This window comes from Colobus angolensis, unplaced genomic scaffold, assembly GCF_000951035.1.
Source record: "Colobus angolensis palliatus isolate OR3802 unplaced genomic scaffold, Cang.pa_1.0 Scaffold78, whole genome shotgun sequence".
In the NCBI taxonomy this organism is placed as follows: Eukaryota; Metazoa; Chordata; class Mammalia; order Primates; family Cercopithecidae; genus Colobus; species Colobus angolensis.
The window spans coordinates 7,611,513-7,627,165 of record NW_012121598.1 but is presented as its reverse complement, the minus strand read 5'-3'; the positions used below and the strand labels follow the sequence as shown (position 1 = coordinate 7,627,165).

At 39.9% G+C, this 15,653-nt stretch overlaps 1 protein-coding gene across 5 annotated transcripts in view; it reads left to right on the top strand.

Moving 5' to 3' along the window:
* Positions 1-15,653, top strand: part of MYO5A (myosin VA (heavy chain 12, myoxin)) — a 160,700-nt gene that overhangs the window by 120,804 nt on the left and 24,243 nt on the right. For all 5 annotated transcript variants that reach the window (XM_011928637.1, XM_011928633.1, XM_011928636.1 and 2 more), the window contains 4 exons: positions 5,780-5,926; positions 8,389-8,543; positions 12,917-13,006; positions 14,646-14,796. In XM_011928637.1, coding sequence (XP_011784027.1) covers positions 5,780-5,926; positions 8,389-8,543; positions 12,917-13,006; positions 14,646-14,796 — 543 coding nt within the window. The remainder of the gene's footprint in view (positions 1-5,779; positions 5,927-8,388; positions 8,544-12,916; positions 13,007-14,645; positions 14,797-15,653) is intronic.

Sequence of the window (15,653 nt, the reverse complement as noted above, 5' to 3'; positions counted from 1 at the left end):
CTCCCAACCTCAGGTGATCCGCTTGCCTCTGCCTCCCAAAGTCCTGGGATTACAAGCATGAGCCACTGCACCCGGCCTATTTGTCCTTACTTAGTATGCCCAGGTACTGGGCAAAGTGATCTGTGTGCAACGTCTTACTTCATTGTCATAACCACTCTCTGAGTCTCTCTCCAGAGGCTGTGTGAATTCTATGATGCCTCACTCCCTCTCCTAAAGCAAGGAGGGGCTGCTGATGCTGGCCTTAGCATTCTCTTCCAGGTTGTCTGAGCATCAAATGCGAAACCAAGTACAATGAGTCTAGCATAGGTAGATGCCAAGAAAACGCGTGCCTTCGCCTTTCCCTTTTGTAGTGACTTTTTCCTTCCAAGGTGGCCTTCGATGATAACCTGAAGCCACCCACATAAAAATGTTAGGAGTAGAGAAAAGGACAGTTCCAGCCCACTTGCCACTTCGACAATGAAGAAGGACCAATCTGGGCCAGAAGACGGGCTCGGGGCACAGATAATCCTGTGGATTGTTTAGTTGAAAGTAACCACATGAGCATCATTATCACTATCATCATCAATTGCCATCATCATTATCATTTGATAACGCAGTCAAGTAAAACAATGTACATTGATGATGATTATTAACAACAGCATGACCAGATAATACTTGAATTCCTCATATTATAGAGACTGTACCTTCAATAGCCTCCAAAATATTTTCATGGAGGGAGATCTAGAGAAGAGAGTAAACAGATAACAGTTGGTTACATCCTTTTTTTTTTTTTGAGACAGAATCTTGCTCTGTCGCTGAGGCTGGAGTGCAGTGGTGCAATCTCGGCTCACTGCAACCTTTGCTTTCTGGGTTCAAGCAATTCTTCTGCCTCAGCCTCCTGAGTAGCTGGGATTACAGGTGCATGCCACCATGCCCAGCTGATTTTTGTATTTTTAGTAGAGACAGGGTTTCACCGTGTTGACCAGGCTGATCTCAAATTCCTGACCTCGTGATCCACCCACCTCAGCCTCCCAAAGTGCTGGGATTATAGGTGTGAGCCACTGCTCCCAGCCTAAAGCCAAATTTTAAGCTTATTTCAGTGTTCTCACTGCTTAAGGGATTTTGAGACACTTTTTGGAATTGCCTTCAAACCTGTGTGAAATGTTGATCATTTTCTCTCATTGTCATTCTGCATCTAATTCTTGCTTGGTTCAAACAGTGAAGATTCCCTATCACTGAGGATGTTCAAAAGAATCTATCATGATTAACTCTAAGTGTGGTTTTCATTCCTCCAACATACCAGGCCTTGTCATAATTGCTCCTTCTGTTTGGTCATCCTGCTTCTCCTGGTTAAGTCCTGCTCAGCCTTTGAGACCAGAGTGATGTGTTACATCCTCAAGAGCAGCCTTTCCTGATTACCCAGACAGACGTTATGGTTCTGCTCTCTGTGTACCACAGTTTGGCTGACATCTTTTATGGTCTTCACTATGTCATATTTTTAGCAATTTTTCTGTTTGAATTACTGGCTTCCATAATAGACTCTGAGCTTCCTGAGCATAGGAAACATCTCTATTTCCCTTGGCTTTCACAGCGCCTAAGCATAGTGTCGACCTATCTCATAGTCATTCCATAAATGTTTGTTGAGTGAATGAGTAAGTTTCAGAAATATTTATAACATGGCAAGATCAGCATTTACTTTGTAAAGGATATTACTCTGTTGGATGTACAAATATTGAAATATTTGTTTAGAAATCAGAAAGATTATTTTATAGTCATACTTTATATATAATCCTTTAGCATTACGTGAGTTATGTATTACATTAAAATTTGAGCTTCCAAATCACACACTCTCACACAAGCTATAATGTCTATTAGCAGAACTTAAAAGTCTTTATTCAGAGAACTTTTTGCACTTTGCACTAATTATATCATGAGATGATAATCAGACAGCAGAGTATTTGCTTGAAAAAAACAGATTTTAAGTGTATTAACATGTGAGATTCTTTTTTTGTTCAACTCCTAATGATTCCTTTGCCATACTTTAGTAAATTTTGATAAACAGAAAAGCCATTTATTATTTTACATAATTTTTTATTAGTTTTCTTTGATATATATATTTTTAATTGAAGAGATGGGTTAGACTATTTTAAGATATTACTAATCTTAAGCCATTGTCAATCAGAAATCAACCTCATCATTTAAATTATCCAGACAGTAGCATTTGAGAATAGCAATTCATAGATCAAACAAAAAACACGTTATAATAGTTCTTAAGAAGAGTTACATTTTGAGTTAAGTGATACATATCTAGAGGATGAAATGAAATAGATTTATGTGACTTGGGCACTTGCTGAGTGCAGTGTCCCTGCTTCTACCCCAAATGAAGAGAATCAAGGTGACACTTTTCATCCTCGTATGTCCCTGTTACACAGAAAATACGGGCACCTTCTAATAACTAAACGTTGTCTTATACTTTTCTTTAAATGTATTGCAATACACTTAAATCCTTTTGGTTTAAAATAGCACAACTCTTGCCTCCTCCCACAAGCTACATTTAATTAAGGAGGCTTTTTAAAAAACCAACAGAGACTTTAAAAAAAATGCTAGCGTGTATAATTTTTTAGCAGAAACTATATAGCTAAATGGAGAGTGTTTCAAACTTTGATCTGCTTTGTGCTATATTTTCATCCATCTTAATTTTCATAGAATCAAGAAATTAAGACCTGAAGGGATTCTAGAAATTAATTAGTTATTTCCTAAGAGGAAAAAACTAAGGCCTGTAAGTGACCCATGTTTGCAGCAGGTGAGATGGCAGGACTAGAAAACACACCTTCTAAGGGCCACTGATTTCTCTCCTTTGTGTCAAATTTTCCCACAGAAATTTTCTACTTATTAGGAACTTCTCTGATTGTCTCAAACTTGAGATGAAGATCTTCCTGGTGCCAAAGTAAAGTAAATTTTTTTAAAACTTTCCAATTGTCTTTCCTTTTTGAGGACAAAATGGTTCCCTCAAGTTTATAAAGAATATAGAAAATGAAACTAGAGTCTTGGTTCAGGCCTTCCTAGAAGAATTGATCATTGGGCTCCTCAGTCCCTTTGTGCTGCTATAACAAAGTACTTGAGACTGGGTGATTTATAAAGAACAGAAATTTATTTCTCAGAGTTCTGAAGGATCAAGGCACTGGCAAGTTCAGAGGGTCTGGTTTCTGCTTCCAAGACGGCAGGTGCCTTGTTACTGGATCCTCTGAAGGGGACGAATGCTGTGTTCTTACATGGCAGAAGGCAGAAGGGCAAAGGGCTTAGCTAGTTGCCTATTTAATTATTTATTTATTTTGGAGGCGGAGTTTTGCTTTCGTCACCCAGGCTGGAGTGCAGTGGTGTGATCTCGGCTCACTGCAACCTCTGCCTCCCAGGTTCAAGCGATTCTCCTGCCTCAGCCTCCCAAGTAGCTGGGATTATAGGCATGTACCACCATGCCCGGCTAACTTTTTTTTATTTTTAGTAGAGATGGGGTTTCTCCATGTTGGTTAGGGTGGTCTTGAACTCCTGAACTCAGGTGATCTGCCCGCCTTGGACTCCCAAAGTCCTGGGATCACAGGCGTGAGTCACTGTGCCTGGGCAACATTTTATTTTAATTAGTGGATAATACTGCTAAACCAATCAAGGTTACATTGAACTGACATTTATATTTCATTTGTGAGCTTTGCAAAGACTTAAGTCCCTAGGGAGAATTCAGAGGCAGAGAGAAAATTTTTAATGAAAGTATGGTAAATTTTATCTGACATTTTTATACAGCACCAAAAATATCCTGGTTAGAGATTTTGCAAAAGGAAGGTGAAGCTTCCTTTTAAAACATAACTTTCTTAGTAAAAGTATTCATCGTATTTCACAAATTCTGAGATGCACAGTGTTTCCCATTTTAACATCTCCCAAATTGGGGTGTATCTTACAATTGTTGATGGATTATAGTTTAGTTGGCAATTTTTTTTAGTGTTACATAAAATACTGTATTTTATAACTGATAGCCTCAAAGATTTGATAAATCAGTAGGTTTAAAATATGCTCTTTGGGTTACATGGAGTCCAAATATGTGCATTTATTGATAAACCTGGTGTGTTGAACTTGTTTTCTCCCAGTTTCCCCTTTTGGAATTGTACATGCAGCTTAAAGTTACTAGTGGCATAGATGGCAGGGGTTTTATTGTTTTGTTTTTTACACGCAGGTGCAGGTTTATGATCTGTAGAGGCCACCGCGTGCTGCTTCAGAGGTCCTTGTGGTATTATGTTTAAACAGACACCAGAAATTATGTAAAACCAAATAGCTTGAGTCTCCTCTTGTATGGAAGAATACACTTTAGAGTTAGTCCCGTGGCTTTCATACTGGATCATGCATATGAAAAACTAGATTATGGGAGATGGCCATAGCCCTGATCTGTCCAATCACAATCTGACCACTCTTTAGATATCATAGTGTTGCTGGATGATGGTGACTTCACCTAAACCAGATTTTCAGCGCTGATAGTCCCAGTGTGTGCTGCTGCAGCTTGAGGTGGACGGTGTGTCACCAGGCTCCGTGCCACATAAGCAAGAGCACTGGAAGGTACTGATGTTCTCTGTGATAACCTCTTCCTGCGGGACTGGCTTCTCAGAACTAACCCAGGAAATTACCCAGAGTGGCACAAGCAGCACTACTGACACCTCGTGGAGTCAGCAATATTAAACTTTCTAATGTTTTTGCATCTGATCTGCATTTTGTTTGAGAGCTATCTCAGAACTCAAACGTAATCTGCCCTTAAACAAATCTCTTAACCGCTCTCCCTCCCTGTAGATAAAAGGATAAAAAACCTGATTACTAGCGTGTATCTCCACAGCGGCTGTGATAACTCGTATGTCCCTTTACTTTTCGTTGGATTTCCCACTCAAGTCTCAGTTTTGAGATGAAATTGGAGACCTTTTTTTTGAACCTTTAGCATAATTCTTCTCTAGCTGCTGCCCCTGACAATAGTGACTATCTTTAACATCTGAAAGCATTGTAAGCCAGTGGTTGTACTTCATTGATTGCAACTTCATAAGTAGAATTTTTAACATTCTATTAAAAAGAAATAAAAAATAATAACATTTAGGAAATCATACTACATAGAGATAGTTTATGTGTTCATGATTTCTCTGGGAATGAGGGTGGCAGGAGAAAATTAGGTCTTTGCCATATGAGTCCTTTGTGAAAAATAATACATTTTGGACCAAGTGGTATGAAGAAACACTCTTCTACCAGCTATCTGTATGTGTTTTGAACTGATTGTAATAATACATTTAAAGTAAATATTCTTTTGCTTTTAATGACTAAAATCATTGAGCCAAGAGCAAGGGGGAATTGTTTCTGCTCCTTCTGCCCCTTTGTAGGATATTGATTATTCCTCTTGTAAATTAAAGTCAAAATATGTTTAACCATTTCTGATTAGTATCAATTAATTAACAAATCTGTTAAACCACTTACCTTTTGGACATTTAATCTTGTTAAAAAGTAAACCTTATTACATAAAAAAGGTTTTGGATCATGTAAGGTTATTTGATGTTAATTTACAGTTAGGCAGGTGTGGCTTTCAGAGTAAGATTACCATATAATTTTGCCATCTGTTCACCCAATTTTAATGAAAAAAAATTATTTTAAGAGGAGGCAACTAAGTGGCAAATATGGCAAGTTTCAGTTGTTGTAGAATGCATTCAGAATTATAGGAACTTGGAGACCGCTCATGTGTTTTATTTGGAAAACATTTTCTCCTCCTTTCTTACTTCTCATAAAGTGGGCCAGATGGAGAACATATCCCCAGGACAGATCATTGATGAACCCATCCGACCAGTCAACATTCCCAGAAAAGAAAAGGATTTCCAAGGAATGCTGGAATACAAGAAGGAGGATGAGCAAAAACTTGTTAAGAACCTGATTCTGGGCAAGTATTTTCTGCATTGGATAAAAGTTCCTGTGGCACATGGGTCAATGGTGGGAAAAACTAGTCGCTAATTTTTGAGATATTCAGCATAGATTTTATTAGACATCATCATGTACCATGTATTCTAGTGTTGCAGTAGTGTTCTGACCACACTAAGCACTTTCAGTCCAACCGCAGGCACACATACCTCAGACCCACCTACAAGGATTGCTCAAGATCAGGTCTTCTCAGCCCTGGCTGCACATTAGAATCACCTGGAAGCTTTGAACCATACTGATGTATCTCTCCCTCTTGCCTAGTTAAGTCAAAATCTCTATAGAGATGAACCTGGCAATGTCTAGTACTTTAAAAAAAAAAAAAAAAGAAGGAAGGAGGGAAGGAACGAGAGAGTGAAGGACGGGAGGAAGGAAGGATGGAAGGAAGGAAGGACGGACGGGAGGAAGGAAGGATGGAAGGAAGGAAGGAGGGAGGGAAGGACGGAAGGAAGGAAGGACGGAAGGAAGGAAGGACGGACGGAAGGAAGGAAAACAAACCCCTCAAGGTCGGCCTCGGGAACATAGCAAGACCGCATCTCTCCAAAGACAAAGAAAAAAATGACCCAGGTGTTAGTGCATGCCTGTAGTCCTAGCTACTCAAGAGGCTAAGGTGGGAGGATCATGTAAGCCCAGGAGTTCAAGACTACAGTGAGCTGTGACTATACCACTGCACTCCATCCTGGGCTACACAGCAAGAGTCTGTCTCAAAAATAAAAATAAAAAGCTTAAGAGATTCTCAAGTGTAACCACAGTTGAGCACAACTGCTCTAGGCCATTTAGGTTCCTGAATTTCAGTTTTTCCTTACTCCCCTAGAAAGGTTTGCAACTAAATAGGTCAAGGACAGCAGTGTAATAATAAGGAAGAAACAAAAAAAGGAAAAGATTCTAACAAAGGAAGGAATGGACAGAACAAACGAGATGGGAGTGCAAAAAGCCTTTCAGAATAGCATACTGCCTTTAAGATTGGGTCTGAGCCCACCGGCTTTGCAAGAAGACTTTTTAGAGGGTGGTGGTAAATGATTAGAGTGCACACACCATAAGTTGTGAAGTGAAAATCCTAAAAACCTCTCCTTTCAGCCTTTGCACAGCATTCCTCCCGCCAGGTGCCAAGGTGACAGCAATGGGGTTGGCACTTATACCTGATTGAATGTTCCTGGCATTAAACTTAGTACTATATATAGTGGCACAGGTGCTTAAGTTTCAACATGAATTTCATTTAGCAAAAATGTTAAGGAGCCACTGGTTTTTAAGCACAGAATTAACAGATTTATCAATTCAGCAAATGTCTAATGAACTCTTATGTGCCAAGCATTTTCTAGGTAATAAGCAAAGTGAAATACCCAGTCTTACAGAGTTTACATTCCAGTGGAGAAATAAAGAAAACAAAATAAACAATTATATGATGGAATAAAAAGAATAAAGAGTGAAGGCAGGTGTACTGGTTTGTGTAAAATTGTCAGGAAACACTCTTTGGTAAGGTGATCTTTGGACAGACACCAAAGGAAGTAAGCGAATAAGTCATGCTAATACCTGAGGAAAGAACATTCAAGGCAGAAAAACAGTAAGCACGTAGGCCCTGGGCGGGGAGCATACCTGGCATGTTTAACCAACAGCAAGGAGACCCATTTGACTGGAGCAGAGTGAGCTGGAGTGGGGAAGGGGAATAGGGCCAGATCCCATGAACTATGGGGAGGATTTTGACTTTTATAAATGCATGACATGAGAAGCTGCTTGGAGGATTCTCAGAACAAGAGTGACATGATCTGACCAACATTTTCTGAAAGAATGGCTCTGATTGTTATATGGAAAATGCACTACTGGGGAATGAGAGATGAATTAGGGAGGCCAGTTAGGGAGCTATTGCAGCAGCCCAGCAGGAGATGATGGTAGCCTCCATGGGACATCTGTAGCTGGTAGAAGCAGTGAGAAGTAGTTGGATTTTGGATGTATTTTGTAGATAGAGCCAACAGGGTTTGTTGATGGATTGGATATGTGGTACAAGAAAGGAGTCAAAAATGAGGATGAGGTTTGTAATCTAGGGTACTGGAAGACTGGAGCTGCCATTTACTTACTAAGATGGGGACAACTTCCAAAAAAGTAGGTTCCTTAGGGAAGCAAGAGTTTGGTTTGGGAGAGGCTTAGTTTCATGTGCCTGAGTAGAGTTGTCAAGAAGGCGGTTGATAGTGAGACTGGAGTTCAAGGGAAAAGTCAGCGCAGGAGATATCAGTTTGGGAGTTGTCATTATATAGACATGCCCCACACTGCAGAATTTTTCTACTTAAAGAGCCATTAAAATACACTTTTTATATTACCTACTTACCTTGAATGATTGAACTCTTACATGACAACTGTGCTTTTATATCTCACAATGCATGCCTTGTGAAAATTTTCCATGTTATATAAAATTATTATTTTTTCTTTTTTTAGAACTGAAGCCACGTGGTGTAGCAGTCAATTTAATTCCAGGATTACCGGCATATATCCTGTTTATGTGTGTTCGACATGCTGACTACCTGAATGATGATCAGAAAGTAAGGTCATTGCTAACATCAACAATTAACAGCATCAAAAAAGTATTGAAGGTCAGTTCCTGTTCAACAAAATTCTCATCATGGATTGTTAATGATGACAGAATCTGCACTGATTGCTTTTCCTTCCTTAGAATTTAGCTAAGTTGCTTGTTACTAACTTTCCAATTTTTATTTACTTACTTATCTATTTTGAGACAGGGTTTTGCTATGTCACCTAGGCTGAAGTACAGTAGCGCAATCTCAGCTCAACTGCAGCCCCAGTGCAATCCCAGGATCAAGTGATCCTCTCAGCTCAGCCTCCCAAGTATCTGAGACCACAGTTGTACGCCACCACGCCCAGCTAATTTTTTATGTTTTGTAGAGACAGGGTCTCACTGTGTTGCCCAGGCTGGTCTCCAATTCCTAGGCTCGAGTGATTCTCCCCCTTCAACTTCCCAAAGTACTGAGATTACAGGCATGAGCCACTGCACCCAGCCACTTTTCAGTCTTGAGTGAAAACTTCCACTGGAGGAAATGTTCTTCCTTGAACATATCTATCTGCCTTCTTTCAAAACAGGGCTCAAGTTGAACAGTAATCAAAATCAACTTGACATAACTGCATTTAATTGTGCAGTAAACTAAGTTTATTCATGGACAGATATAGTTTGAGGTTTTACTTAGAACTAAAAAATATTTAGTAGAGTTCATATATACAGGGAATGTGATGCTGAAATTAAAATAGATGTTAAATAAGTTTAAGATATGGCTCATTCATATAAAAAGATGTCTGATAAAACATTACAATTTTTCTTCCAACTTTTTCTCCACCTCACCCCATAATTTTCCCTGTTACCTAAAATGCCTTGTTCCATGTGGGAAGCAACACACAGATGCTAATCAGAAAGGAAAGACTTGGAAAAGACAGCAAAGTTATATAACTGAGCAGAAAGCCTACACAACTCAGTAGTCACTGAGTCACCTTGCATAATCCCCCTCTTGACTCCAGAGAAACAGTGAGCACAGGCTTAGTTTTAACTCAGTGTTGCTGTGAGGAGCTAAGATCATGTGTTCCAGGTACTTTGCTTTCAGATTATCAAACTTAATGAGAGCTTTTAGGGTAAAGGTAAGTGGATAGTCAGCATGCCAGTGGACTCTTTCAAATCTAAGACTTCTTTTATGAACTTAAAAAAAAATTAGGTAAAACATACATAACATAAAATTTGCCATATTCACCATTTTTAAGTGTACAGTTATGTGGCATTAAATGTGTTCACACTGTTGTACAGCCATCACCACCATCCATCTCCAGAGCTTTTTCATTCTCCCCAACTGAAACACAGTTAAATGCTAACTCCCCATTCCTCCCTCCGTCAGCCCTGGGGAGCAAACTTTTGATAAATACTGGTTCTCTGTTGGTCCCTATTGTGCAGATACTTTCTGTAGTTAACATTCTACAGTGGTTACTAAAGCATGGAGTTTCTGAAGATTTAACAGTTAAAAATTGATGAATGTCTTCCCAACATAACTCATTTTATTTTGAGTGTGTTGATGCAGTATTGTACTTAGATAAACTACAAGTTTTGCTACTTCTTAGGCCAACTCCTAGAGAGAGAAAAAACTAAACCATAAAGTTTTCTTTCTCTCATCATAATTGCAAGAAGATACTTATCTGGTTTGACTATTGTACCAAATTCTGTAAAGATTAAAAATGAGTGGGCACTAGAACATAACACTCTTTAATACCATTTAAAATTAATGTGCATTTGTCTCACATCCCAGTTTTGAATTGTATATTTGTGTTGCATACCTGTTTCAACTTTGGCAACTGGTTTTTTGCCATCGGCCCTAAGCAGCATAACTAGCCGAAGATACGTAGAGAATCCATAGTTTTTAGCTTATGATCTTTTCTAATAAATCAAAAACTGCAAATAGCTTTGAGTTCAACTTGTTTTTCCTATGGGGTAGAGTAGAAACTAACATGGATTTATTAATTTTGATCAAATACAGCTTGTTTATTGCAAAAAAATATTACTTTGACAAACTCAATCTAGTAACCTCTTAGGTAAAGAGTTGGCATTCTATTTTAATGTTTTTTTAATTTCCAAAGAAGCAAATGTTCTTTTATTTTGAAGTAATATAGAGTATCTCATTTTCTTGAGGACAGAGGATACCCTTAGTGTTCAAATTGTATTTGCTGAGTTATTTTGTTTAAAAGTGGGCTGGGTGCTGTGGCTCATGCCTGTAATCCCAGCACTTTGGAAGGCAGAGGTGGGAGGACTGCTTGAGCCCAGGAGTTTGAGACCAACCCTGACAACACTGCGAGACCCCATCTCTACAAAACATAAAAAAATTAGCCAAGCATGGTGACGTGTTCCTTCAGTCCCAGCTACTTGGGAAGCTGAGGTAGGAGGATCGCTCGAGCCTGTGAGGTCAATGCTGCAGTGAGCCATGATCACTCCATTGCACTCCAGCCTGGGCGACAGACAGAGTGAGTCTCTGTCTCCAAAAAAAAAAGGGGGCTTAGCAAAGGCTGGAGCCCACTAATGAAAACAGATGCTGGATTATTTCTAGAATGAGGTCTTCTCCTTAGGTTTTAATCACCTTTATCTGGTAACTGTTTAGCATAGGTGCCGTTACATCCAGCTGGGACTATTCTAAGGATCTCTGCAGTTTGACTTGTGTAGATGTCAGTGAAGACAGTCTAGATTAGTGCTTTAGTGATGCTCTCCCGTAGCCTGACAATGACCAGCACATTTTCCCAATCTGCATTCATTGCCTTTGTCAGCTTAGCCCAGAGGCTCCGCTAGGAACAGTTGTAATCCAGATTTTTGGAAGAGGCAGAGTTATTTTTAGTCAAATCTGCACTTAAACTATAGGATGATTTTCTGTGTTTGGGAATGTAATAAAATTGTGTTTACTGGCAGTAAATAATTTATTATTTTATTTATTTTATTCACAGTCCTCTGACATTGGAAGACTACATAGCTAGGTCTGTCAGATATTTACTTAATGGTAAAGTCAGGACCTGAGTGCAGTAATTCTGTCTCAGCTGAAAAGACTTAGTTAGGTTTGATATCCTCTAGGATTTTTTTTCTTAAAAGTCTTTTTAGGGGAGTATTCTACAAAATTCAAGGGTGCTTTGTACTTTCTTAAAAAGGTGATTTTATTTATGTAAAAAAAAAGATGAGAAACCGGTCTTTCCCCATGATATATCCTGTGCACTTTTACTGCATAAAGCTACTACCAAGAAACCAAAGGCAGATACTCTCATACAGCTTCTAAGAACCTGGGTTTTGTTGTGATATAGTAGTAGAGTTATTGGAATATATGATTTCCGACAAAAAAAAATGAGCTTCTAAAACCATTTAATGCTAGGCACCTGTCCTAGGTAACCTATTCTGGTTTTCCTTTGCAAGGTTTTCTGAGAAAAAGTGTAGGCAAACATTGATATTTCTGTGACTTCCATATACAAACTGGGATTAGTTCATCCAAATGGTTTAGTTGACAAATGCGTGGTCCTTCCAAGTATGTCTGCCATGAAGCTCCTGGGAAGTATTCCCAGCCCTCACAGCTTTTTCAGGCACAATGAGTCTCTCTTCTTCCTGCCACGGTGGCCCAGTCCTGGTGAAGAGCCAACCAGCTTTCCCCTGACTGTACTGCTCAGCACAGGACTTCCTCCATCTCATCTCTGGATTCACAGCTCAGAAATTTTGTCTTAACCTTGACAAGATTTTTAATCTAGTCTGGGTTTAAGTGCTTCAAATTCTCTATCACAATATTGGTTATTCCTCTTTCTGCTTTTAGTTCTGATTCCCATAATTAACCCCAAGCGGGACATGAGTTTGGGTCAGTGGTGGCTGGGTGAATTTTTTTTTTTTTTTTTTTTTTTTTGAGATAGAGTCTTGTTCTGTCTCTAGGCTGGAGTGCAGTGGCGCAGTCCTGGCTCACTGCAATCTCTGCTTCCTGGACTTAAGTGATTCTTCTATCTCAGCTTTCCAAGTAGCTGGGATTACAGGCATGTGCCACCATGCCCAGCTAATTTTTGTATTTTTTGTAGAGATATGGTTTCACCATGTTGGCCAGGCTGGTCTCGAACTCCTGACCTCAGGTGATCCACCCGCCTCAGCCTCCCAAAGTGCTGGGATTACAGGTGTGAGCCACCGCGCCCAGCCGGGTGAATTTTTTTCTGCTTAAAGAAACCACTAAATTCACATCAGTTTAATTTTCTATGCCAAAAAAGTGAATGGTAAGCAAAGCAATAACTAATGAACCTGGTGGCTGACATTCTGCTAGCAATGACATAAGACTTTACAACTGTAATGTGATCTATTTTTATAATTGTTTATAATGGTAACTGAAATAAATGGGTCTTTTGGTATCTGTTCAATTTTTTTTAGGTTATTTCCCTAAGGAAAAGGCAAATTTAGAATTATTCTCTCTTTCAGAAAAGAGGTGATGATTTTGAAACCGTCTCCTTCTGGCTCTCTAACACATGCCGATTTTTGCACTGCTTGAAGCAGTACAGTGGAGAAGAGGTGAGAAAACCTTGATTACAAAACCAGCATGCTATACTTTCTCTGACCTTTTTAAGGAAAAATTTAAAAGCACAAAATGTTTAACCATTTCTTTATTTAGAAACCCAAATTCAGAGGTGGCTTGGAAGTTCATTGCTTTGTTCGATGTTCACTATATATGAAACAGTGATTTGGAGAATGACAGTTTCTTCTTTACATTATGAGAAAGCATAGAGAAAAATAAAATGAGCATTGGTCAGTGAATAGTTACCAGAAGTGAAACTTTTTGTCAGTATGTTTTAGTGGGCATTTCAAGAGCAAGAATCAGAATAGTGAACTATTTAAAGAAACTAATCAATTTTGGCTTGCCACAATACCTTAAAAGGTGATCAAAGGTCATGTCTTTTAATTTGTCCAAAAAAAACTCTATTGTTTTTGTTTGTAGGGATGTGTTCGTTAGTTGTTTGATAGACTTCAAATATTTCAAAACTATGTAGAATGTTACTAATGACCATTAAGGGCCGCTTAGTATGTCAGACAGCACTTACTATACATGGTGTTATTTATGATCATTAATTCTTGCAGCATCTCTGTGAGGTAGGAATTATAGCCCACTTTTACAGATGAGGAAGCCAAGGCTCACTGGGGCTAATTGATTTGCCCAAGTCCTCTTGGCCACAAGGAGCAGAGCTGGGATCCTGGATCTGGCACCGTTGAGGGCCCATGACCCTAACCAACTGCCCTCCATGCCTCCCATCCCTTTGCCAGGAGGGCAGCAGAGAAGGTGCCCAGCAGCATTTCCCGAGCACCCCAAGACTCAGGCCTGTCCTGGCAGATGATGGGAAACACAGAGATGAGCAAGGCCTGGTCCCTGAGAAGACGGGGCCAACAGACCAGAATCCCCCTGAGGGGTTGTTGACTGCATCCTGTCAGTCCCCACTTTTAGACCAGTCATTAAGTAGGTGGTAAGGAGGCAGATGCTTGGCTGTGGGGAGAATCCTCAAAGTAAGCACTTGCCTTTATCAGGTAGCATCAGGCAAGCAACATGTTAAACTGCAAAGTGACTGGAAAAAGGGCCACCCATTCAGTTCCATTTTAACAGATACCACCAAAGATTCCCTTCTAACCTCTGACTGAAAACCATGGTGTGGGTACCACAAAATAGAGTAAAGGGAACTTTTTGTATGTATTCACCAGTCTCTGTAGAAATTGGTCTATTTCAAGATTATATATGTCCTTTGGGTGTAGTTTTTAAGAACAGGACTATAATGAACTGAAGTTAAGAGATTAGTACTCTAGATAATTTAGTGTTTGATAGTAAGCCTGCTGTTTCAGAAGTGAAACACATTTTTATTTTATTTTATTTTATTTTTTTAGTTAAGTTCCTCCAACTTGTTTCATTGACATTGCTATTGGAAAGACTTAAATGCTAGGTTGCCAAGTTTAGGTATTGTTGAAAAGCTAGTAAGAAGTGGAGGGGGGTATGATGGAAGCGAACAAACACACATCAGCATTTCAGAATGTCAGTCCTGGCATTTTAGTGGGGAAGCTCCTTGGACAGAGCAGAAAAGAGCAGGAAGATGCTGATCAAATCGGAGATAGTTAAACTGAAGAGACAGGTTACTTCACGTGTATCATTAACTTTGCATTATGACTCTAGGGCTTTATGAAGCACAACACATCTCGCCAGAACGAACACTGCCTCACCAATTTTGACCTGGCTGAGTATCGGCAGGTGCTGAGTGACCTGGCCATTCAGATCTACCAGCAGCTCGTGCGGGTGTTAGAGAACATCCTTCAGCCAATGATTGGTAAGGCCAGGGCCCCACTGGGCATTGCAGCCTGCCTATCATTCATGCCCATCAATAAGTAGCCTCCAGTGGCACATGTTTTAGGGCAGCTATTCATTTGGGGAGCATAAAGTAGTAAGATACAGGGCTAAAATTAGCTGAGGAATCCCAGAAACCCAGCCATAGTTAACTGGGATGCATCAAAATCACTGCTTCCACAAGACTGAAACAGTAGTTTCTGGTTTCCTTCCCTAATGTTTAATGTTTAAATTAAGTTTAATGCATTGAATTTTTAAAAATTGTTTTAAGTTACCAAACACTGTTATTTTCTGGCAAATTATCAGCAGCGTCTCTTTTTTTTTTTTGAGATGGAGTCTCGCTCTGTCACCCAGGCTGGAGTGCAGTGGCATGATCTCAGCTCACTGCAAGCTCTGCCTCCTGGGTTCACGCCGTTCTCCTGCCTCAGCCTCCCGAGTAGCTGGAACTACAGGCACCTGCCACCACGCCCGGCTAATTTTTTGCATTTTTAGTAGAGACGGGGTTTCACTGTGTTAGCCAGGATGGTCTCGATCTCCTGACCTTGTGAGCCACCCACCTCAGCCTCCCAAAGTGCTGGGATTACAGATGCGAGCCACTGCGCCCAGCCCATCAGCAGGCTCTTAAGGCTACTTCCAGCTACACTTTCTTTCCCCATCCATGCATTTTCCATGTTTCCACAACTTCTTCATTTCCCTTCTGTGGGCTCATAGTGTTTCCTTTGCTTTCATAGGCCACAGTTAATTAGCTATTTGAGACATCAAAAGCTGAGGAAGCCATGGGAGATGGCAGTGTTTTCTTCAGATGTCCCTTAAAAAGTCGGTAAAGCACCCTAGGTCGGC